Genomic DNA, 27,627 nt, shown 5'->3' with positions numbered 1-27,627 from the left:
ATTTTTGTTTGTTATTTTTGTTTGTATATGCATATATATAGTAACTCTCTATAAGGCCTAGCTATTTCCATTTTCTCTGCTATGAACGTAATTACATTATAATTCAGGAAATACACAGGTTAATACACATTTAGCTTTTTTGCATGTACAAGAAATCACATTTATTGAAAAAGTGTTGTACAAGAAATTGGTATAATATCTAAGGTCACATGTCAATGTGTCAATGCTAAGTGTCTGAATTTTCAGATTCAATTCTGCATCCTATGAAGTCAACCAGTGCTTGGTTGAAGTCAGTTCCCAGCCTGAGCATCCACTGAACTGTACAGCAACAGCAGCTGATTCCTGAGAATGAGCAATGAAAAACTGGGTTTTGATCAGCTGTCATGTTCAATTCCATGTGCCTGAATAAGGTAACCTGTGAATGAATTATGTGCTTGAAGCATAATAAGATCCCAAGAATGACAGAGGAAATTCAGACATAACCAAAACAGTTAAAGCAGAGGCTGGATCAATATACAACTATAATTGTTCAATAAACAGTTTGTTTTTAAACAGCTTATTTATAAACACTCTCTCTAATATCAACCTGGCAACTAGTAACTCTACAATCTTATAAGGCTTTTAATTCCACTATGAATCTTGGAAGATTTAAACTTTTAATATTAAAACTTGGGTGTTAGTTATATTCTAGGAGAATAACTTACTTTCGGTAATATCTGGAAAAGAAGACTCCAAGTATTTATTGACTATGTGTCTCACTGAATTTCAAAGCTTTCTAGAGTTAGAAATTTCATCTCCCCTAAACCTGTTGTAAATCACATGCTGCAATTGCATTCTATAAAATCAGCTAGCCTCCAAATTTCCCGAAGCACATTCTTACCTCCATTAACTTTAACATGCAGGAATCTCAACGGGAATGAATGCTTTTATAAAATGCTTCTTGTTAAAATCTTGACTGTATGTTATAAGCAAATAGGAGTTAGGTTGATGAAGAAGATGGAGAGGGAAATAGTATTAAACAGGAAAACGGGGCTTCCCTGGTGGCACAGTGGTTGAGAATCTGCCTGCTAATGTAGGGGACACGGGTTCAAGCCCTGGTCTGGGAAGATCCCACATGCTGCAGAGCAACTAGGCCCGTGAGCCACAACTACTGAGCCTGCGTGTCTGGAGCCTGTGCTCTGCAACAAGAGAGGCTGCGACAGTGAGAGGCCCGTGCACTGTGATGAAGAGTGGCCCCCACTTGCCACAACTAGAGAAAGCCCTCGCACAGAAACGAAGACCCAACACAGCCCTAAATAAATAAATTAATTAATTAATTTTAAAAAAAGACAGGAAACCTCTTAAACAGAACTCTGGATGCATGAAACTGACAAAGTTGGAAAAGTACATATAGTGCTGTATAGTTGGAAGGAAGGCCCTATATGGTGATAATGAGCAGTGAGGGTTGAGGGATGAAAGAGATAAAGTAGAAGAAAGAAAAAGAACCAAGCAAAGAACCAATCTGAGAAAAGCTTTGTGTGTGAACTGAATTCTAAAAGTTACAGAATGTCATTCAAGGACTTTGAACCATGGAGCAAATTGACCAATGACGTATTTTAACAAAATTGCTATGACTACATAGGGAAGGATGATTTGAAAGCAGCTAGTTTGGAAGCATGAGAATCTTGCTTAGGAATCCATCACAGTTAAGCATTGGGAAATTTAACTCAGCAACAGCAGGAATGGAGTAGAGGATACATAGAGTTTATTAGAGAAAAACGTGTGAGATTTGAGAACTGACTAGGTAATGATGATGGAGTGGAATGGGAATGGCAAGTAGAGAGGGAGGAAGTGCATTAGAGAAGAGTGGAAGGTAGTTCTGTAGTTTCTGGTATGAGCAAGGGTAAGACGGAAAATCCATTTACTCAGTTGAGAAACAATAAAAAGGAAAAATTGGGGATCAACCTTTTAAGTCTATGAAGTGAAATGATAACTAATTTTTTTCTAGAAAAAGTCTTTTTCTTTTTTTTAAGAAACTTGCCTTTATTTACTTTTGAATTGTACTCCTCTATGTGCCGACTGTCAGGTTATATCACTGAGACCAAACTAAGTTATAAGCATCAATAAGAATCAGCAGAAATTTTCCCTTTAGCTGGACAGCCCATACCTCTTTCTGTAGCAATTTATACCCATTTTTTCACTGGTAATCAAAGACAAAATGAACTTGTCTAGACTTAGTGTTATGGGATGACCTGTGTGCCCCAAATTCATATGTTTAAGTTCTTAGCCTCAGAACCTGACTATATTTGGAGATGGGACCTATAAAGACAGAAGATTAAATGAAATCTTTATGGAGAGCCCTAATCCAATATGACTGGTCTTTTTATAAGAAGAGGAGATTAGGACACAGACACCACAATGCGAAGGTCATGTGAAGACACAAGGAGAAGATGACTATCTACAAGCCAAGGTGAAAGGCCTCAAAAGAAATCAACCTTGCTAACATCTTGCTCTCAGACTTCAAGCATCTGGAACTGTGAAAATATTAATTTCTGTTGTTTAAGACACAGTGTGTGGTATTTGGTTATGGCAGCCCTAGCAAACAAATACAGACTGATAAATACTAGTTCGTTTTTATTTATATCTTGCAAGTATTATCTTCATAGCAGAATAAAGAAGAGCACTTCAAAACAAGTATTTTTGTTTGTTTGTAACATGGGTAATCTCTAACTATGTCCAGGATCTGGTATTAAGTAGATGCTGTGGAAATATTGACTGATTTAATTTGGCAAGCAGCTAGAACTCAGGGTAATCACAGGTTATCATACACCCGACAGTATCATCATGTGTAAATATCCCTCAAGCATTAGAGGTAGTAGAAAGTGAGAATGATAAATAAATATTTGTCTCCAAGTATAAATAAAGAATTTGAAGGGAACAAGTTTTTAAGTAAACTTACCAGAGTTTTAAAGATCTTTATCAAATTAAATTATGCTAGAGGTCATAGTGAGTTTAAACAACCATTTATATGATTTTTTTAAAAATGCAATTTCATTATACTAGTAAAAAAGTGAAAACAATTCCTTGTTGTATCAACTCCATATTAATGAAAGTATATCCTAATTCTACTTCATTTCAACAATGAAAATAGGAATAGAAAAGTGTTTTATCATTTTTATATATAATATAAAAATATATATATAATCAGAATAATACATTTTTTGTATTCTATACTTCATTTTATCTATTCATAGTAATATAAATCAAGAGTAAAACAACATACTTGGTTCTTTCTTGATTTAAGAAAAGACATGCAAAATTAAATTACAAATCATAAAAAATACTGAGATGATCCTCAGATTACAAAAAGACTCTTCATTTCAAATGTTCATTAAATAATGAACATTTAAAATATGAATAATCAAAATTTGATCTTCCTCCCAAAATAAAGTCATCTGATACTTTTTACAAACATCTGTTGTTCAAAATAATATAACTGAAGATAACATTTAAAATCTAAAAAGAGGATTTTAAAACAAAATGGAAATCATTTGAGACCTTATCTTTAAAAATTAACTTGAGAAAAAAATATTATTTGTATGAAAAAAATATTATGAATCATTTAATATTTTAAACTTGTATTTTAATATAGACTCAAAGAACAAATTCATATAAGTAATATCAGCATAAAGGTCAAATATGACCTTTGCAAGCAGGTATGACTTTCGCTGCCTGTCACACAAAGTTAACTGCAGAATTTGACATTTACTTTGTATTTCATAGCCTTGACAGTAAATTTTGAATTTATTTTAAAGTAATTATCATCTTTTGAATATGAAAAGAAGTGATAGACTTTTCATCATTTCATAGAGTTTAACAGTTGAACTGGCACATTTACTCTTTTAACACAAGCAAATAAACTGTATCATTTCTTTCCACATGTCTGTTTAGCATCATCATTTTTATTGCCTTTTTTTTTTTTTTTTTTTTTTTTGCGGTACACGGGCCTCTCACTGTTGTGGCCTCTGCCGTTGCGGAGCACAGGCTCCAGACGCGCAGGCTCAGCGGCCATGGCTCACGGGCCCAGCCGCTCCGCGGCATGTGGGATCTTTCCAGACCGGGGCACGAACCCGTGTCCCCTGCATCGGCAGGCGGACTCTCAACCACTGCGCCACCAGGGAAGCCCTTTATTGACTATTTTTAAGTCTAGAGAAAATATCAGTGGATGAAAAGAAGTCATTGGTAGTAGCATTTTTATACATTTATTATTCTAGTTCTACATGCAATGATACTGTCCCAGAAGTAATATTGTCCAGTAATTATTGTCCCAGTAATAGGTCCTAGAAATAATATTTTTAAATACTTCCTTATTTCTACTCTGTTGCACTCCTCTACTATAATAAATGATACATTTCTTTAGTGAATTGAAGTTTTATTAAATCAAAATTTGGCCATTTTATGAAATATATAAGCCTAAGAGGATTTTAAAAGTATGCATATACATTATAAAGTAATTGATATACCTTTTACTCTTTTTTAATTTTGAAAAAAATGTTTTTTTAGTACCAATGTGAAAACTTCTTTGCTCACTACAGAATGTAGTCAAACTGTATATATGTCTACTGAACAGTGAAAGATGGGGGTTATGCTCTCAAATTTGAAAGCCAGAATTCCCTATTGAAATGGGAGTATTTGCAAAGAACTATACTTTTGAAGGAAAAAAAAAAAGCAAACCTGTTACACAGCATTCCTAATTCCAGGAGGCACTTCATGCCTTACAATTTTAAGACAAGCTACATTTTTCCCCCAAACAAAATATTTTCTTAAAAAAGAAAACAGCAGAAGTAACACATAATTTTATTAATAGGCACAGATACATTATAAGTCAGATAATAAATGTATTTCTTCTATAACTTTTAGTGGTAACTTACACAGAAATTTGACAGCCAGATAACTTTCAGAATCCTTTCCCCTGGTTGTCTATCAATCAGTCATCTATCCATTTAGTCAACACATATTTATTGAGGCAAAGTAACATGCTGACACTATAGATAGGCAAAAGAAAAATAAAGAGGGAAATCAGACCCAGATCCTACTCTCAGATAGCATATAACCTGGTAAGGGAGATTAATTAAACACAGACATGATATATAAGAAACATATTTCTTTAGTACTTACTATATTCCAATTATGAAAAATAAATAAATTGGGGTGGCAGGGGTGGGGTAATGACACAATTTTCATCTCAGAAAATCAAAGGAATAATCTAGAAGGAACTGGCATAAATGAGATAATTAATGAGAAAGTGTCTAGTTTTTCTTTTAAATATAAAGATACTTGGTATTCTTTGTTGGCTCCCAGAATCCTAATCATTGCTCTCTCTTACCCTGTGCCTAAAGAATATGACCCCATAGCCCACATCATCAGACTGTCTTGGCAGGTCAGTTTCCAGTACAGACAATGGAAGTGACCACCAAGAGTTAGGAGTTAGGAAGGTGGGAAGAGAAGGAGGTTGGGTAGTTTCGCCAGACACTTTCCTGTCTGTCACGGCAGTCTGATACCTTGACCACTAGTGCCACTGTCAGAAAGCACTAGTGCAGGGCTCCAGCTTTCACTGTACTGCTATTTCTGCCCCTTGCCCACTTAACACTTGGAAAGGTAATACTCCTTGCCAGGTAACTCTGCCTCCTTGTTCAAACCTCTGAAATCACCTGAGTAGAAATTCAGTTTCCTGCTGGAACCCACACTGAACTCACTCACAGAGAGTATGAGAAGTTAGAGAAAGACCCCATAGTTGAAGGCCCTAAAATAGTAATTGGTATCTTCGTTTTATATATATATTAAGTTTAAGGATTCAAGTAATCAGTATATATCACTTTCCAGGAAAGTACACTGTATCTACTAGAATACACACAGTTTGTGGTTGGGGCTCCTCTTTTTTTTTTTTTGGCCATGCCGTGCGGTTTTCAGGATCTCAGTTCCCTGACCTGGAACTGAACCCAGGCCATGGCAGTGAAAGCCTGGAATCCTAACCACTAGGCTATCAGGAACCCCCAGGGGCTCCTCTTCTTAATAAGCCAATCTACATTATACAGCTAAACTCACTGGAATATAAACTTCATGAGAGTAAGGACCTGTCTGTTTTGTTCTCCCAGGTTTCCACAATTCCTGGAATAGGCCTGCACGTAGTGAGTATGTACCAAAAGTTTGTTCGGTAAATAGATATCCAGGCAATTAATTTATTCACCATTATAAGACTCAATTTCAACAACTGTAAATTAAGAATACTATTATTTGTCTTGTATTTCCTACAGATTCTTTAAAAATTAATACCTATTTAAGCAATTTTTAAAGTGTAAGTGTACACAGACGTAAGGTATAATTATTATAGTACTTGAAGCCAATTAAAGGAGAACACACCTTTGAGCTTAAACTTCTAGATGTGTTTATAGACTGTAAAATTTAAGAAATGCTGCTGGAGAATATATTTTTATTAGTTCCATAAATAAATTCCAAAAAAGTTGAGTTTCAGAAGACTTAAAGTTATTATTCTATAAGTAAAGCCCATAAGGAAAAAGTATAATAGAAGAGAAAGAAAAATACATTCAGATAAACAGTTTCCAGCATGTACCACTGTAAAAGCAATAGCTTAAAAAAATTCTACAATGTTTCCATAAGATATTCCCTGGACACTAAAACTTCTGCTCACATTTGATATTAGAGCTTTGTTGAAAAGTATGGTGGGTCTTGGAAGAGGTTTTTGATTGTATATCCAGGAACAAGATTGACATTAAATCTTAAACATGGCATAAAATGCGCAAAAAATTAGAGATTATCAGAAGATTAATTGAAAAAATATGCTTCTTGCCTACTAAGACTTCTGAATTTGCCAAGGCATTAACTCACATCATAGTTTTTTTTCCAGACATTCTATACGGTTAATGATTCTTTCTCAACTATTTTGTGTGGAAAAGGAAAGCTGCCAAAATGCTTCAAATTTTAGTTTAATTGAAAAATGCATCAGAGATTGCATCTGAACTATAATTCAAAGGAAAAAATGAAAAAAACCACATAATCACAGACAGAACTGCTACCCACACAGTCCTTATATTTCACTGTGTCCCAAAATCAGCTTAAGAAATCAGTTTTAAGAAAATGAGTAGTGATCCTATGTTACTTGAATGTACTACTAATTCAACAACTATTTACCAAGTATTACAAAAACTGCAATACTTTAAAACTTTAAAGTTGTATAAAACACTACCACAAAAAGGGCATGTTTATCTTATACTTTCTAATAAACATTCCTACTGAAAGAGAACTATCAATGTGGCTCTATTCCACAAAAAAAATAATAAAAGAAAACGAGGAAAGAAAAAATGATTAGGAAAAAGGTAACAAATCTTTCTTCCTGCTTCCTTATTGGCCAAGATGATCTATACTCCTTGAATTAATAAATGCTAGAAAGCATATTTATTTCATCCATTTAAAACATATTTTCAGGCAGTGCTGTAGACACTACGGATACAATACAAAGCTTCTGCTCTCTTGGAGCTTACATTCCAGAGAAGGAAAGAGAAAATAAGCAAAATATAGTATCAGAGTAATAGGTGCTTTAAAAATATAAAGCAGGATAGGAGAGATTGTAGAAAGTAAGATACTATATAACAAACTGTGATCATGAAAGATTTTGCTGATAAAGGGACGCTGAGACAGAGACAACTGAGGAACCAAGGAAGTAAGAAATTCATAGAAATATCTAAGGAAAAGCCTTCCAGGCAGAAGGACGAGTGGATGCTCAGACCCCAAGGCTGGAGCATGATTGATGTGTTCAAAACGGGATGCCTTGTGGGTCAGAGGGAGCAAGGGGGTAAAGGAATCATTGATGAAGTCAGAGAAAAGGGGCAGAGGGTGTGGATGAATCACTTAGGAGACGACGGAATATTGAAAGAACTTTAACGTACTCTAAATGACATGACAAGCCACCAGACAGTTATAAACAAGGAAGTGACATTCTTTACTGACTCATTCATTCTTTCAGCCAGGTGCTATTTGACAGGAATATGCCTGCTAGTCTAGGCTTGCTGCTTAGAGAACAGACTAGCAGATGGGCAGACAGACACAGGGAGATCAATTAAAAGCCTCCTGCAATTTTCCAAGAAATAGATAACGTTAATAATTATAATAATAAATAATACTTAACTGGCACTTACTGTATACCTGCCGCTCTTCTAAGAACTTTATATAGTCATATTGTAAACCAAAATGAACTAGGTCATGCCTTAAAAAAACTACTTCCTAAAAAAATATAAAATAATTTAAATAATTTATCACATTCTTATTCTACTTCTTTGAGCTAATAATAATTTCACACTACCTATGTTTTTACTGTAAAGCTCAGAAGTATATAGAAACATGGTGAAATAAGATTATTTGGTCCAGGATAATCCTATGGCCTTTTAAAGCTTCATTAAAAGCATGTAGTTCATCAATCGTAAAAAAGAGAACTAAAGACTTTTGAATTTAGTTAAAATTCCAAACAGTTCATGTTTTTAAGAAGAAAACATTGACTATTTAATACTCTATGTAAAGCATAAAGTATTAAGTTCCTCTCTCCCTTAACCCCACATACCTAATCAGCCCCTAAGACCTGTCAATTCTAACCCACATTAGCATTCTGAAGCAAGACCCTTCTCTCCATTTCTTCTGTCATGGCCTTGTCTCTACTGTAAGTAACCTTTTATTTGAACTAATGTTTCAACATATCAGTTTTGGTGTTTTATTCCCACCAGGTTCTTCTGATTCTAGACTAACTCCTTCACTGCCACAAAAAGAACTTTTAAAAAACAAGACTCAATGTTTAATTCCTCTACTTAAAGAAACTTCTTATGACTTATGGTTTAAAGTTCAACCCCCTCAGCATGTTATAAAATTCAGTCCATACACAGGCCCTAACTCATCCTACCAGCTCATCTCCCAAATACCCCCGAAGCAAATTGCATTCTCAGATGTGCTGAGCTCATTCCAAACTTTCATCTTTTGCACAGGTGCCCTCATCTTTAAATACCCTTTTATTTTTCATCATTTTGGATACAGTTGTTATTTTCTCCCTTGAACATACCTATATCTTTATTATGGGCAGAATCATATTTATTACAACTATTTATTTGTATCGCTACATCAATTATTTAAGCACAATATTTACAGACAAGCAAAAGCTAAGAGAATTCAGCACCACCAAACTAGCTCTACAACAAATGCTAAAGGAACTTCTCTAAGTGGGAAACACAAGAGAAGAAAAGGACCTACAAAAAGAAACCCATAATAATTAAGAAAATGGTAATAGGAACAAGAATGTCTTTGATGGGTTTATTGGTTGACCAGACATGGCTCAGAAAAGATCTCTGAGATTGAGGATATAACAATAGAAACTTCCAAAACTGAAAAGCAAAAAAGAAGAAGATTTAAAAAAAAATCAAACAGAACAGAACAGAATATCCAAGAACTGTGGGACAACTACAAATGATATAACATACACATAATGGGAATACCAGAAAAAGAAAGAGAAAGAAACAGAGTAACATGTGAAGTGATAATGACTGAAAATTTGCACAAATTAATATCAGACACCCTTCAAAGATCCAGGAAGAACAGAGAACCAGGAGCTGCATAAATGCCCAAAAAACCTCTGACACCTAGGCACGTCATATCCAAACTTCAGATAATCAATAATAAAAAAAATTTCAAAAAATCAGATGAAAAAAACACCTTACCTACAGAGATACAAAGGTATCAACAGTAATTACATCTGACTTCTCTTTAGAAACTATACAAGCAAAAAGAGAGTAGAGTGAAATATTTAAAGTCTTGAGAGAAAAAAAAACAACAAGCTACAATTCTGTACCCTGCAAAATTACCCTTCAAAATTGAAAGCACAATACTTTCTCGGCCAAACACTGAGGGAATTTGCTGGCAGTAGACCTGTCTCTCAAGCAATTTAAAAAGAAGTTCTTCAGAGAAAAGAAAGATGATATAATTCAGAGAAACCAGATAATGAAAAAAAGAATGGGAGAAAGAATAAAGGTAAAACAGAAATTTTTATTTTTCTTATTCTTAATTGATCTGTTTCAGTTTGTTCAAAATAATATATATATATATATAAATAAAATGCACACACACACACACAGTTGCCCCTCTGTATCCAGAGGCTCCTCATCCATGAATTCAACTAATTGTGGATCAAGAACATTTAGAAAAAAAATTCCAGAAAGTTCCAAAAAGCAAAACTTGAATTTGCTGCATGCGTGCAACTACTTACATAACATTTTCATTGTATTTACAACTATTTACATAACATTTACACTGTATTAGGTATTATAAGTAACTTATAGAAGATTTAAAGTGTACAGGAAGATAGCAGGGAGGAATAAGGATTACATTATTATTATAAGGTAACTTGTACTACCTGTGAAATAATATAGTATTTTTTGAAAGTGGACTTGGATTAGTTGTAAATGTATATTGCAAATGATAGGGTAACCACTAAAATAAGTAATAAAAGAAGTATAATTGATATGCCAAGAAAATAGTGAAAATGGAATCATAAAAAATGCTCAATTTAAACCAAAAAAGAAGGCAGAAAAGTAATAGAAGACAAATATGAACAAAAATAAAGGGCAGCAAATAGAAAACAGTAGCAAATATGGTGGATGTAAATTCATCTATATCAATAATCATTTTAAACATCAGTGGTCCAAATATACCCACTAAAAGACAGAGATTGTCAGAGTGGATCAAAAAACAAGGTCCAATATTTTGTTTACAAGAAACCTACTTTCAATATAAAGACACATATAGATTAAAAGTATAGGGATGGAGACACCATAATTTAAAAAGATACATGCACCCCAATGTTCATTGCAGCACTGTTTACAATAGCCAGGACATGGAAGTAACCTAAATGACCATCAACAGAGAAATGCATAAAGAAGATGTGGTACATATATACAATGAAATATTACTCAGCCGTAAAAAGGAATGAAACTGGGTCATTTGCAGAGACGTGGATGGACCTAGAGACTGTCATACAGAGTTAAGTAAGTCAGAAAGAGAAAAACAAATACTATATATTAATGCATATATGTGGAATCTAGAAAAATGGTATAGATGAACTTATATGCAAAGCAGAAATAGAGACACAATTTAGAGAACAAACATATGGATACCAAGAGGGGAAGGGGGTGAGATGGACTGGTAAATTGAGATTGACATATATACACTACTATGTATAAAATAGATAACTAATGAGAACAGACTGTATAGCACAGGAAACTCTACTCAATGCTCTGTGGTGACCTAAATGGGAAAGAAATCCAAGGAAGAGGATATATGTATATGTGTGGCTGATTCACTTTGCTGTCCAGCAGAAACTAACACAATACAGTAAAGCAACTATACTCCAAAAAAAAAAGAAAAAAGTATAGGGATGGAAAAGATATACCATATTATCACTAATCAAAAGAAAGTAAGAATAGCTATATTAATTTAGGCACAGTAGACTTCAGAACAAGAAAAGTTATCAGAGATAGAGATATTACATACTGATAAAGGAGTCAATAGTCCAAGAATAATAGTCCTTAATGTGTATGTGCCTAACAACAGAATATCAAAGTATAAAAAATGAGGCAAAAACTGATATAACTGCAAGAAGAAATAGAGTAATCTAATATCATAGTTGGAAAGTTTAACACCCTTCTACCAGAAATCAACAGATCCAGCTACAGAAAACTAGTAAGGACATAGTTGAACTCAACAGCACTATCAGTCAAGTGGATATAATTGACATGTATACACTTCTTTATCCACAACATCAGATTACACATTTTTCTCAAGCTGACATGGAACATTCACAAAAACAGACCACATTCTGGGCCATAAAACACACTTTAATCAATTTAAAAGAATAGAATCATATGATATCAGCCCTTAGAACACAGTGAAATTAAACTAGAGATCAATAACAGAAAGATGTCTGTAAAGTTTAAAAAAACTTGGAGAATAAACTACAACTTCCAAATAACACGAGTCAATGGTGCTATCTCAAAGAAAGTTTTAAAATATTTTTGAACTAAATGAAAATAAAAACACAACTTATCAAAATGTGTAGGTTGCAGCAAAAGCAATTGTCAAAGAGAAATTTCTAACATTGAATGCAAATACTAGAAAAGAAGAAAAATTGAAAATCAATCATCTAAGTTTCCACCTTAGAAAACTAGAAAAGGAAGAGCAAGTTAATTCCAAAGTAAGCAGAAGAAAAGAATGATAAAAATTAGAGCTGAAATGAGTGAAATTGAAAACAATAACAAAATATGAAGAAGATTTACATGAGGAAAACTACAAAATGCTGATGAAATATCAAAGAAGTACTAAATAATTGAGAAATATTCCATTTTCACAGATAGAAAGACTCAGTATTGCCAAGATGTAAGGTTGTCCCAACTTGATCTATAGAGTCAACTCTCCCAGTTAAAATCCCAGGAAATGGACTTCCCTGGTGGTGCAGTGGTTAAGAATCCACCTGCCAATGCAGGGGACATGGGTTTGAGCCCTGGTCGGGAAGATCCCACATACTGCGGGGCAACTAAGCCCGTGTGCCACAACTACTGAGCCTGTGCTCTAGAGTCCGCGAGCCACAACTGCTGAGCCTGCGTGCCACAACTACTGAAGCCTGTGTGCCTAGAGCCCGGGCTCCACAGCAAGAGAAGCCACTGCAATAAGAAGCAACAAAGAGTAGCCCCCGCTCACCTCAACCAGAGAAAGCCCGTTTGCAGCAATGAAAACCCAATGCAGCCAAAAAAATAAGTTAAAAGAAATTCCAGGAAATTATTTTGTGAGTATTGTCAAACTGATTCTAAAATTTATAATAAGAGGCAAAAGGCCCAGAATAGCCAACTCAGTACTGAACGAGTAAAACAAAGGTGGAGAACTGACACCACTTGACTTCAAGACTTACTATAAAGCTACAGTATTCAAGACAATGTGGTATTCGTGAGAGAACAGACAAATAGATCAATGGAACAGTATACAGAGCCCTGAAGTAGACCCATATAAGTACAGTCAACTTATCTTTGACAAAGGAGCAAACAAAGACAATACAATGGAGTAAAGACAGTCATTTCAACAAATGTTACTAGAAAAACTGGAAATCCACATGCAAAAAACTGAATCTAAACACAAACCTCACACCCTTCACAAAAATTAACTCAAAATATATCATTGATCTAAATGTAAAATGCAAAACTATAAAACTCCTAGAAGATAACATATAAGAAAGGTTAGATGACCTTGGGTATGGCAATGACTTTTTAGCTATCACATCAAAGGCATGATGCATGAAAGAAATAATTGATAAGCTGCACTTCATTAAAATTAAAAACTTTTACTCCATGAAATACAATGTCAAGGGAATGAGAAGACTAGCCAAACTGCGAGAAAGTACCTGCATAAGACACAAATGATAAAGAACTCTTCTCCAAAATATACAAAGAACATTTAAAATTCAACTATAACCTGCTTAAAAAATGGGCAAAGGACCTTCACAGACACATCAGCAAAGAAGATATACAGATGGCAAGTAAGCATATATGAAAAGGCGTTCAACGTGTCATCAGGGAAATGCAAACTAAAATGAGATACTACTATGTACCTATCAGAATGGACAACATCCAAATAGTGCCAAAACTGTGAAGCAATAACTTTCATTCATTGTGGTGATAATGCAAGATAGTACAGTCCCTTTGGCAGGCAGTTCGCCAATTTCTTATACAACGAAGCATACCCATACCATATGATCCAGCAATTATGCTCCATGGTATTTACCCTAAGAGATTGAAAACATATCCACACGAAAACCTGCACACAGTTGTTTACAGCAGATTTATTCATAGTTACCAAAATTTGGAAACAATCAGTAGGTCCCTCAGTTGATGAATGGATAAATAAACTGAGATACATTCAAACAGTGGAATATTATTCACTACTAAAAAGAGATGAGCTATCAAGCCATGAAGGACATGGAGGGAATGTAAACGCATGTCACTAAGTGAAAGGAACTGACATGAAAAGACTAAAAACTGTATGATTCCAACTATATGACATCCTGGAAAAAGCAAAACTAAGCAGCCAGTAAAAACTCCCCTAAATGGAAGAGCTTAGGGGAGAGGGGGCAATGAATAGGTGGAGCACAGAGAATTTTTAGGGCATGAAACCATTTCGTAAGATACTACTGTGTACATGTATTGGTGAATACATGCCATTATACATTTGCAAAACACGCAGAATGTACCAAACCCTAATATAAACTATGGATTTTGGCTGATAATGATGTGTTGATATACATTCATCCACTGCCACAAATGTGCCACTCTGGTAGGGATGTTGCTAGTGGGGGAAGCTGCATGTGTGTGCACACAAGGCTATATGGAAACTCCCTATAATTTTCACTCAATTTTTCTGTGAACCTAAAAGAGCTCTACAGAAATAAAATATATTAATAAATCATTTTTAAAAGATAATAAACAAATGCCAACTCTGAGATAACCCAGTTGTTAAAACTCTAAAAAAGAGACTTCAAAACAGCTAATTGAAACTATAAAGCACTCAGTCCAACAATTTCACAACACATTTTTTATTAAAGACATGTGCTACATTCATCAAGATAGACTGACTACAAGCTGGGCCATCAAACGACTGTAAATAAATCTGAATGGAATGAGATCACAGCAAGTTTACTGTAAGACAGAAATAGAATTAAATTAAACATCAATAATAATAAGCAATCTAAGAAAAACAGGTATCTAGACACTAGAAATTAGGAACTATTTTAACTGAATGACCATAAAAAATGTGTATAACACATTTATGGGATGAAGCTAAAACTGTTTAAAGAGAAATGTATAGCTTTAAATGTTTATACTGGCAAATAATGGATCTGAAAATAATGACTTTCTGCTTTGCAAGACCAGAAAAAAGATTTTCCTCTTCCAAATTTAGGATAGAGAGAACAACAATAATGGAATAGAAAAGAGGTCAGTTAAGAGAGATAATAAAAAGAGCCAAATATGATTTGTTAAAAATATCAACAAAATTTTCAAGGGCCTACTTAAACTGATTGATCTAGGAAAAAAAGAGAGAATACGGATCATTATTATCTGGAATGAAAAGTAGTTACCACCAGTAACCTTACAGACATTAAATGTAGACAAGAAAATACTACAAGCAACTTTATGCCAACAAATTCAACAACTTACTGACCTAGAAAAATTTCTTTAAATGTAAAATTTATCAAGATTGATGTTTTAAAAATCAGCAAAAATTAATTAACCTATATCTAGGAATGAAATTAAATATGTTTTAAAAGTTTCTAAAAAGCAAACTCTGACACCTGACATTTTCACTGGTGAATTCTATGCAGCATTCAAGAAAGAAACAACATCAACCATACAAAAAATTTTTCAGAAAACAGAGGAGATCACTTTCTAAATCATTTTATAAGGCCAATATTATCCTAACACCAAAACTTGACAAAGACATTACAAATATAGAGCATCATATACCAATAATACCTCTCATTAATAAAGGCTCAAAATCCTAAAGATTTTTTAGCAAATCAAATCCAACACTATATAAAAAGAATAATATATCATGTCCAAGTGGGGTCTACCTAAGGAATGAAAAGTTGATTTTAAACATTTGAAAATCAATCAATAAAATTCAATATGCTAACAGAAAAGAAAATTATCATTGCAATAAAAACATAAAAAGCATTTAACAAAATTCAATATACATTCATGATAAAAAACTTTTAGGGAACTAAGACAAGTAGTGAACATTTTCAAACTGATAAATTTACATTGAACACTTACAACCAACATTATACTTAACAGTTGAAGACTGAATATTTATTTACATGAGAACAGAAAAACAAAAAAATAAGAATGCCTGTTTCATCACTTCCATTCAATATTTTGGTGGAGGTCCTATCCATTGTCAAAGGAAAAATAAATAAAGGGTGTAAAAATAGAAAGTAGTGAAAGGTCCCTGTTTGCAGATTGCATGATTATTTGCATTTAAAAAATACCTGAACTAACTCATTTATTAAAATGAATCTAACAAGTTTGGAGGATACAATGTTAATATTTTTAAAACCTATTGTGTTTTTATACAATAGCAACAAGATATTGAAAGGTAAAATTAAAAATGATTTTATTTACTATAGCATCAAAAAAATAAAAATAAAAACAACCTAAGAACAAAATGAATAAAAGATGTCCACAATGTCTACACTGAAAACTAGGAAACATTGTGAGTGGAATTAAAGAAGACCAAAATTAATGAAAAGTCACACCACACTCAGAAAATGGAAAACTCAATGTTTGTTAAAATATCAATTCTCTTCATTTTGCTCTATCGCTTAAATGCAATCCCAATTAAAACCTTAATTTTATTTTAGAAATTGACAAGCTTATTCTAAAACTTATGCAGAGTGCAGATAACCTAAATTAAATAAAGCAATGTTTACAAAGAGTAAAAGTTGGAGCTGTTACCTCACCTGATTTCCAACATCCTATAAAATTACTGTAATCAAGATGATTTGGTATCAGTGAAAAGAGAGACAAATAAATCAATGGAATGGGATAGTTGAGAGTTCAGTAAGAGATTTACTCATATGTAGCCAACTGATTTCTAACACAGAAGCCAAGATAATCCAATGAATAAAAGGAAACATTTTTTTAATAAAGGATGCTAGATGAAGTGGATATCCTTATGGAAAAACAATCAGTGCTGACATTTACCTCATGCCATACACAAATATTAACTCAAAATGAGGCATGACCTATGTGTAAAACGTAAAACTTCAACATGTCTAATAGCAGGAGATCTTGTGATTTTGGTGTAGGTAAAGGTTTCTTAGAACACAAAAAGTATAAAACATGAAAAACAACATTGATAAACTGAACTTTATCAAAATGAAAAGTATTCACACTTTGAAAGACATCATTAAGAAAATAAAAAGGCAAGCCACATGCTGGAAAAATTATTTGCACATACCTGTCAAAGTGCACGCATGGGACTTCCCTGGTGGTGCAGTGGTTAAGAATCTGCCTGCCAATGCAGGGGACACGTGTTCGAGCCCTGGTCCAGGAAGATCTCACATGCTGTGGAGCAACTAAACCTGTGTGCCACAGCTACTTAGCCTGCACTCTAGAGCCTGTGAGCTACAACTACTGAGCCCATGTGCCACAACTACTGAAGCCTGTGCACCTAGAGCTCATGCTGCAACAAAAGAAGCCACGGCAATGAGACGCCCATGCAGTGAAACTAGAGAGCAACAAAGACCCAACGCAGCCAAAAATAAATATATTAATCAATTAATTATTTTTTTAAAGTGTATGCATGATACATAAAGAACTCTTAAAATGTCATCATCAGAATATAGCAGACATTTTTTTTAATGGGCAAGACACCTCACAAAAGAAGATGCATAAATGGCCAATAAAAACCTGAAAATATGCTTATCATCATCTGCCATCAGGGAAATGCCAGTTAAAACCACAATGAAACACTAGTACATAACCACTTAGAATGGCTAAAATTTAAAGGACTGACCAGATAAAGGGTTGACAAGGATGCAGAACAAGTGGAACTCTCATTCACTGCTGGAGGGAGTGTAAAATGATTAATGTCACTTTGGAACACAATTTGACAGTTTAGTTTTTTTTTTTTAATTAAGTTAAACATGCACCTGCCAAATAACTCAAGCATTCCACTTCTAGGTATAAAAATAAATGCCCACACGAAATTTATACATGATTGTTCACAAGAGCTTTATATGCACTAGCCAAAATCTGGAAATAATCCAAATGCCTTCTAACAGAATAGGTGGATGAAGAAATTGTGGTTTATTCATACATTGGAATACTGTTCAGAAAAATAAGCAAAATAAAGATACATATGAAGACATGGGTAAATCTCAAAAATGGTATGCTGACAGAAAAAAAGCCAAGCTAAAGAGTGCATTCAACACAATTCCATTTATAAAAATTCTAGAACAAATAAGCTATAGCGATAAAAAGCAAATTAGTGATTGCCTGGGGTTAGGGTGGGAGAAGAGATGGATCATAAAAATGCAGGAGGACACTTCCTCTGGGTGTGATGGCAATGTTTATTTTCTTGATTATGATGTTGATTTCAGAGGTATATACATATGCCGCAACTGATTAAATGGTACACTTTTGATGTTTGTAACTTATTGTACTTCAATTATACCTTGATAAATAGAGAAAAAAGTCTCAAGGACTATGACCTAAATGCATCTAGACTGGGAAAGGTAGGTAAATGGGAAAGCTACCTGCATTCTATCACGCTGTTCTATACAAAAACTACGTCTACTAGCATACAATTTTTTTTTTAAGTATGTACCTTGGAAAATATATGCAGTAAAATGACACATGGACATCACAAGTCAGTAATCAAATTCTTAACAAAATATTTGAGATGGCTATTATTACTTTAAGGTAAGTTTTCAGGCCTTGAAGAACTATTGAAATAGTATAGCTTTTATAAATTATTATTCATTAATTTCTCCAAAGAAAATTGAATGCAAAAATCTCTTCTGAGAAGTTTGAAAAAATGAAAAATTTCATCAACAAGCTTTTCCACTCAAATTGCCATCATATTTCTCTTATTGCTTCAAAAGAAAGAAACTGCCCAAAGATAGATAATTGTTAAAAATATAAAAGACTTGGAATAACCCACTTTAATTCATTAAAAAAGAAAAATAAGATGGAAATAGCAATGCTTTGAAAACTGGAGTTATAATGGCTACAACTTGATATTTAGTAAAAAAAATTTCCTCTTTATAAGACTCCAAAAGTAATTTTATTAATAATCAATATAGACAGTGTGGCTCTTCTTCTAATTTAGCTTTTCTTCACATTTTTGAAGTGTATTATTCAACTAGAACAAACCAAGGCTGTCGACTACGGTTGGTTGGATATTTTGTGCCTGCATGAAAATATTCATCCCCTCAGACCATGTTCCACTCACTAAGGTCCATATCCAGGTGCTACCTCTGTCTAGAAAGGGCAAATTTATCTAATTCCCACAGGGTACCTTGTAAACAAGCAGTAGCCCAGAAAGAAGCACTTCGTTTACAAGTCAGACCACTAAGGACTTGTGATATATGGATCATTGTTGCTCACTCGTATCAAAATGTATAAGAATATTTAAAAAGTCAGAGTTGTAAGGTAAAAAAGAAGTTATAATAATGAAGAAAACTACATATTAGTGCATAAGTAAATTAACACATAACATATAACCATATATATAAATGAAATACTAGTATTTTAAGCACTTTATATACATAAATTCAATTTTTTATAAATACTTGAGAGAGATTATATTACTATTCCCATTTGAAGACTGAGAAATTAAAACCAGCACAATTTATTGCACAGACAAACATAATTAAGCTAGGCACTGGCATTCAAAATCAGATTTTTCTCATTCCAGAATCAATTCTTAGATTCACTCTGCTATGCTGAAATTATATAATCTGAATTATGGGCCTATATATTCATTTTGGCATAAACTAACTTCATCATACTTTTTTTTTTTTTTTTTGTGGTACGCGGGCCTCTCACCACTGCGGCCTCTGCCGCCGCAGAGCACAGGCTCCGGACGCGCAGGTCCAGCGGCCATGGCTCACGGGCCCAGCCGCTCCGCGGCATGTGGGATCCTCCCGGACCGGGACACTAACCCGTGTCCTCTGCATCGGCAGGCGGACTCTCAACCACTGCACCACCAGGGAAGCCCACTTCATCATACTTTTTAAAATATTTCCAGTTTTGCTTTCATCTGTTTATTGGTGAATTTTTTAAACTCTTCAGATTGCAATTCAAATATGGACATTTTTAGCATTTATTGCCATTAACATTACCATTGCATAAATGTAGGGTCATATACAGACAAAATTAGATACACTAAACAAATTTTCATCTAAAGTGGAATGATACTATTTCTAAAGAAGTAATATTTTCAGTTTTCAGATTAATAAATCACTGGTGTTTTTATGTCATCTTCATCACTACAACTGTTTATCAAACACTAAAACAATGCAAACATGGTACCATTCCTATCTCCTGCCATTTTTAGTTCAATTTTTAAACATTTAGTTGCAAAGATTCAAAAATCTAGATAGGTATCATAACACAAACCAAAATGAAAGGAAAAATATTTGAGTAAATTTTAGGGAAAGATACATTAAAAACATATTCAGATAAGATGAACTAATTTCACAAAAGGAGTCAGAAAATTTTATTCCGATTTAAAAATCTGTGTGTCTGAATCATTTACTTTCTTCATAGCATTTTATCAAGTGGAGAAGACTACATTGTTTTTAAAATTTTATATAGCCATACAATAATACACTTTAGGAAGTAAGACCTGAATTTATGTATGATGACTATTCTGATATGCGGATTAGATAAATACAAATTTTCATCCAATTCAAACATTCTTATTCTAAAGCCTTCCCAATATTTTATTAAGTAAAAATAGTTTCCCCATTTAATTGATCAAAGATAGTACAAGATAAACCTAAAAGTGAAGGTTCTGCATTTGCTTTTTCAAAACTAACTGCACTTCATATAAAATAAATGTTATATTTAAAGTTCCAGAAGTTTTCATGAAACTCCAAGATGCAAAGCAGCTTAATAAACTTATTTTTGCTACCCACTGTCATACTCACTAAAGGTTTCATTAATGAGTCTTTTAGAGATTATTTTTCTAGTGGTTTAATAGAGGTTTTCGAAATAAACAGCTGAAGTTACTTCAAGATTTAGAATATGGTTTATATATTAGAAAGTTAAGAATTAATCAAAGAGAATAATAATAATCTTTGCTTCCAGTACCTTTGTCTGTGGTTATTTACTAGATGCCTCTTGGCTAGAGATATTTGGGTTAGCAGTGGTTGAAAACACATGGAATCGACAGATGAATGGATAAAGAAGATGTGGCACATATATACAATGGAATATTACTCAGCCATAAAAAGAAATGAAATTGAGTTATTTGTAGTGAGGTGGATGGACCTAGAGTCTGTCATACAGAGTGAAGTAAGTCAGAAAGAGAAAAACAAATACTGTATGCTAACACATATATATGGAATCTAAAAAAAAAAAAATGGTTATGAAGAACCTAGGGGCAGGACGGGAATAAGGACTAAGGATGCAGACCTAGTAGAGAATGGACTTGAGGACATGGGGAGGGGGAAGGGTAAGCTGGGACAAAGTGAGAGAGTGGCATGGACAGATATAACCTACCAGGTGTAGAATCGATAGCTGGTGGGGGGCAGCCGCATGGCACAGGGAGATCAGCTTGGTGCTTTGTGACTACCTCGAGGGGTGGGATGGGGAGGGTGGGAGGGAGGGAGATGCAGGAGGAAAGAGATATGGGGATGTGTGTGTATGTATGGCTGATTCACTTTGTTGTAAAGCAGAAGGTAACACACCATTGTAGGGCAGTTGTGCTCCAGTGAAGATGTAAAAAAAAGAAAACATGGAAATATTTTAAGGAAATCATCTTTATGTGTTTTAGTTGTTGATACCATAATCAGCCTCTGAAACACAGAGGAATTTATTACGTATTTTTTAATATGCAACATCAGGTTCAATTATTTATTTTGAAAAAAGAACTTACTGTGATAGTCTGTAACTATACTTGAAAAACTCTAAACTGGACCCCAGTGAGGCCAAGTGTAGTATATGGGAAAGAAGGTGGAGTATAGTCTATTTTGGTATGTGTGTTGGAGTGGAGTAAAAAATAAAAATTAAATGATATTCACCTAGAAGTAAGTTCAGGTAAAAATAGAAGTCTCAATGCTACGAAACTGTATGAAAAAAATCTAATCAACATGTACATACATCAAATATCATATTTCAGGGCCAGTAAATTTTGAGGATTAATTAATTAATATTAATTTGTATATTTTCTCTTCTATACTTCCTCTTTATATGTTCTAATCACTTATGACAAAAAAATTCTACTTTTCATTTCTGTTGTTTAACTTCCATGGGCTCTGTGAATACGTACAGCAATAGATTAAACTAATGTATGAAATGAAACCATCCACTGATATATTTCTTCCATATTACTCATTTATGTTCCAGGAAAATAAGGATTTGGATATTACAAAAATAAGTTTAGTTTGTGAAACTGATGTTCATGAAGAGTTTAATTTTAAAATAGAACTTTGTTAGCCTAAAATTTAATTTGTTTATAATACTCATTCATCTAATAAATAAATACTGATTTATCATTTGTGTGCAATCAATGCCTGATATCAGAGATCTGAGACTATATTATTATACATTGCCTGAATCAGTCTGTCATTAATTTAGTATGATATGATGTGTTAAAACATTTTGTTTAGAGTCAAAGGCTTAGGTACATACTAATGCAGAAACTCAAAAACAAATAGAATCCCAAATAATCTGAAAATGTCACAAATATTAATTATATTTAAAATTATGCCATAGATTATATAACTAAGTACAGGGACGCAATATTCTACTGACCCTCTGAATTTACATTGCTTTTTCTGAAAATACATACTCTGTGTGTGTGTGTGTGTGTGTGTGTGTGTGTGTGTGTGTACATCTCTATGTGTACATATCTGTGTGTGCGTATATATAAATATACATATACACACACATTTCAACAGATTACAGAAAATCTTCCATGTAAAACTTATCTATTAATCCATAATATATTACACAGCTTTACTTTGTTACACTTTGAAAAATAAATTATTCTGAAATTATATAAAAGCAATCATCTCAGTAATGACTAATATCTCAGGAGTGCATCCCTTTATGGGGTCTGGTCTGTTTGTTCTGTTAATGATTGACTAAATGAAAATTAAAGCAAGAGTTTCCAATGATTGAAGAATTAAAAGAAAGAATGTGATTATCATAACTGGCAAATTATAATTGGAAAGGAGCTTTTTACCATGACCTTCACATTATTAAAATAGTGATTTTTTTAAATTACAGGTCATCTTTTGCAGTATCTCTATTTTACCTTGGAAACATTCACAAAGAACAGAGAAAGGCAAAATATCAGACTTGTACATTTCATTAAATTAATCTCTGAGAGGAGGAAGTGAAGAAAATGTTCTTTTCTCCAAAGAAAATAATACAAAGTACTAAGAGGAAAGTCATTTGCTCTTCCCAGGAGAATAGCATGCCTGTGTTTAAATCAACCAATCTCTGTTAAAGTTTCCCAGGCGTTACAGTCACCATTGTCTACTCATTCTCTTACTGAACAATAGAAAACATCACTGCTACACCCACGGGGGAAGAAAGTAGGTCACCCTTTAGAGTTTACAACTTTGCTTTATAGCATATATTGATTGTTACTGTTAACTCAGTTCATCTGATTTAATAATATTCAGCTTAAAATAAAGTTTGATTTACCTCAAAAACTTCTTCATCCAAAATTCTTGTTCCAAAAACTGTAATTCCACTGGTGTCAACGATTGCTCTCTCACTTCTGTCAAGTGGTTTTGTGGTTTTCATCTTACAATCAACAATCATTGTCACAGTTTTCTTCTCCACGCTGATTGCTACCCGGTGCCACCTTAAAAAGCCAAGTAATTCTTTTGTAAGTTCCAAAGACATTGCCAAACCATTATTCACATTAAAATACAATGTATTTTAAATTATACACATAATCTGAAAGTATACAAAATGTAGGCTCATTTATTAATCAGTTAACAGGTGACTACTTACTATTAACCCAGAACAGTGCTAGGTACTCAAAAAGACACACCAGCACTGTAAGATGCACAGCAGGATTGGCTGTCTATGTTGATAAGAAAGTGACCATCCTTTGCTTCACTTTGTGTTGTAACAAAAGCTTAATTTCACCATGTCCTGATGACGGTATTTGATAGAGATTAGGGGCGGGATATGGAGTAATTAATAGTTTCTATGTACGTAAATGCTTTCTTCCAAAATGGAATTCCACTTAAAAAAATTCTGCTGGAGAGATCCCCTGAGATAGACTGTAAAAGGGTATGTCTGCTAATTGAATGAACGCTCCATCTGGAACAACTGAACGTTCTAATTGTAAGACACAATGTGCTTCTCTGTCTTTAGGCACATTTATTTCAAGTGCTTTCATTTTCTTTTTCCACTTCAATTTCAAGACAGTTATAGATCACTACTGTGGGCAGGATCCAAGACTGAGACACAATATCTCTCCTTCTTTCCAGGGTTGGCAGGAAGTGGGAACATTGAAAGAAAGCATAGTCAACGCATGTGTGGAGTGAGTCTCAATTCACTCTGAAGCTACTGCTCCAGCTAATTCAGGGCAGTGATGACAGACCTGGGGGGAGACGTGGCCAGCCCTTTGGAAACATAAATACCCTAATCATACTGTAAAATGGTGGGTTTTATTAACAGTATCTGGTGCTAACATAAACAACTAAGTGGAACGCACTTGGATTTTGCAAGCCACTCTATTTTTTTTCCAAACGAAAAGTGCTAAATTAATATTCCAGAAGTTTCTAGGACTAGATCCATAAAATAAAGTACCCAAAAAGTTGCAGGAGGCTTTCTAAAATATCTGTTTCATGTGACTTGGCACGGCTACTGATGAGGACCAAGTATATTTCCATGTACACTTAATCTTTGGTCTTTCCGTAGCACTTTCAACTAGCATAGGCATCTGCTTGGTTTGACTTGAGCAAAGATTTATATGAGGAGGCACTTAATACTGTGAGAGTAAAATTTACACATTTTTCTGCCAAGAAGCCTGTGTCTTAAATTAAACCATCTCTACTATTGTGGGTATGTGCTTTTCATTAACAGAAAATAAAAATGAATTCTTTCAATTGTTGAAAGAAGATTAGGACTCTAAACTTGATATTTTTGTTGAATTAATTTAAGCTCTGATAATAATGTCATAATCATGGTATCACATATAATATTCAAAATATTAAATTAACCCTAAGTTTTGGAGTCATTCCTAATTATTCTTTTTCTCTCATACTACACATTCATATCATCAGAAAATCTGTCAATCCTATATTCACAGTATACACAGAATTCAAAGGCTCACAACTTTGTCCAAGTACCCATGCCTCTCACCTAGACTCCTAACTGGTCCCTGCTTCTACTCTGATGCAACCAGAGTGACAATTTAAAAAAATAAGTCAGATCAAGTTTCTGTCTTGCTAAAAACTAATATAATACTCTCAATAAAAACTGAAGTCCTTACTTTGCCTCGCCCTGTCAGTCTCTGATCTCATGTCCAAATTTTTGCTTTCTGATTCCCAGTATCCCAGCCACTGCTGCCTCTTTCTTGTTCCTTTCACATATTCTTCACTCTGCAGGGAATGTTCTGCTCTATATCTCCACATGCCCACTCTCACTTCCAATATGTCTTTGCTCAATGCAACTATGTCAATGAGGACTGCTCTGTCTAAAACAGTACGCTCTACATTCCTGCCCCTGATGATAGTTTCATTCATAGAACTATCATCACTTTTCATATGAATTATTAAGGATAATGATGTAAATTACTCATGAAAGCCCAGTTTTCCCTGCACAGAGATGAAGGTTTTTCCATGGTCCTGACAATGATAATCTGAGTGTGAATCTTTTTTCCACCTGAACAGCTATTTCTTTCTTATGTCTACAACCAAATGTCATATTTCCGATAAATATTTTTTTAGTTGTCTGAATTCAGCAATAAAATACCGAGTAAATTTAATAAACATTTATTTGTCTTTAGCTGCTCCCTAAGTGATAGGCAATATTCACAACACAGAATTCAGAATTCAGCATGATTTTGAGAAGAGTGTGGCTGTTACTGGAAAGTGCGACTACCTGAGTTCAAACCCTATCTCTGCCACTTTTCAAATATATGTTACTTAAACTCCCAGTGCCTCACTTCCCTTATCTGTAAAATGGGTTTATTAATATTATTTTCTTCCAAGAGTCGTGAAAAATTAAATGAGTTGACTATGTATAGTGTTCAGAACAGTACGTAGCACATATCGATGCTATATAAAGCTTCCTATGATTTTCAATATTAACATAATTGGTAAAGGAAGTCAAATCTGGTCATTCTTCAGCTCAAAAAGTCTACAGTGACTTTCAATTTCACTTAGAATAAAATCCAAAGTGTTTACAACCACCTACAATGTGTTATACCATTTGGCCTCCCACTGATTCTCCATCCTCATCATCCCACACTGTTTCTGCCACACTAGCATCCTTGATGTTGCTTAGACCAAATCAGCCACACCCAGAATCAGAGGTTGTGTATTTGCTTTTCCTCCATCTGGAATAGTATGCTTTTAATTATCAGCATGGCATGCACCCCTCCTCCTTCACATGTCACCTTCTTAGTGAGACTATCCCTGACCTCACTGCTTAAAACTGCACTCTCCACCATCATCCCCTATTCTCTTCACTGCTATATTTCTCTCTCTCTCTCACTTATCACCATCTGATAAACTATTTATTAGTAAGTTTTTATTGTTCATTATGTGTCTACCCAGACTGTAAACTATGTATGATTAGGTGTTTTATTGTTTTGTTCATTTCTATATCACCACTCCCTAGAAAACCTGCATCACACTTTATAAATATTTGTTGAATGATCAAATGAAAGAATTGTTTTCAACACAGCTAAAACATTGGATTATTGTGCTACTTACTTTCCATCTGCGATGTTAACAGTTCTAAAGAGGGGGTAGTCTTCTGGGGCAGGTTTCCCAGTGTGGTCTTCATACAGGAAAACAGGTGATCTCCCAACCTCCACACCAATTTGCTGAATACCATGCTCATTATATATAGATAAAAGGAAAGACTGAATTCCTTTTTTGGGTTTTACTGTAAATAATATTGAAAAATCCTCTGGAAAAGTTCCTCCTGGGAAGAAAATGCCAAAGAGTCAAAAATTCTAAATTTCCAAATTATTCCTTGATCACCTTATTCTTTTTGAGCTTACTAAGTGGCCTTAACAAGTAACCAAAGTTCAAACAGTAATAACAATACAGATTTAAAAAGCAATGGAGAAGGGATTCTATTAATCTTTGTCTGAAATAACTGTTGAAGCTGTATTCAAACTTTACCACCACTCATTTAAAGCACAAGTATTACGTAAAATTGAATTCATGGTTAGGAAACAAGATCATACTGCCAGTTCAATATCAAACACACAATAAGCACTTTTAAAACACTCAAGTAGAAATTCTGGTGTAAGATTTGTATTTTCTGCCCTTATCTAATCTGTGGCCATCTATCCTCTCTTTAAAGTGGCATTGTAAGGACACAACATATGAAGGTACACTTTTAGTCATCTCTTCAAAAGCTAAAGAGTTTCTGAGCAGTTTTTCCTATCACACAATGAAGTTTCACTAATAAAAAGCTTATGTCATTGTAAGTCAGAACTTTTAGATACTTGGTTAATTTGATTCTAAATTCAAGAAGGAAATTTTTTTTTTTCTTTTCCCTCTCATCATCATATCCCAAATATCCAGCACTGGGCCATATCTACATAAGTTCTTAGTAA

At 33.9% G+C, this 27,627-nt stretch overlaps 1 protein-coding gene across 3 annotated transcripts in view; it reads right to left on the bottom strand.

Annotated features, from left to right (window-relative positions):
* The window catches only part of COL11A1 (collagen type XI alpha 1 chain), a 190,839-nt gene that overhangs the window by 137,407 nt on the left and 25,805 nt on the right, over positions 1-27,627 (bottom strand). For all 3 annotated transcript variants that reach the window (XM_060142441.1, XM_060142440.1, XM_060142442.1), the window contains exons 3-4: positions 26,771-26,984; positions 23,517-23,679 (exon numbers count right to left, since the gene is read on the bottom strand). In XM_060142441.1, coding sequence (XP_059998424.1) covers positions 23,517-23,679; positions 26,771-26,984 — 377 coding nt within the window. The remainder of the gene's footprint in view (positions 1-23,516; positions 23,680-26,770; positions 26,985-27,627) is intronic.

This window comes from Lagenorhynchus albirostris, chromosome 2 (genome assembly GCF_949774975.1).
Source record: "Lagenorhynchus albirostris chromosome 2, mLagAlb1.1, whole genome shotgun sequence".
Lineage (NCBI taxonomy): Eukaryota > Metazoa > Chordata > Mammalia > Artiodactyla > Delphinidae > Lagenorhynchus > Lagenorhynchus albirostris.
The sequence above is the reverse complement of the archived record's forward strand: the minus strand, read 5'-3'. Positions and strand labels throughout refer to the sequence as shown.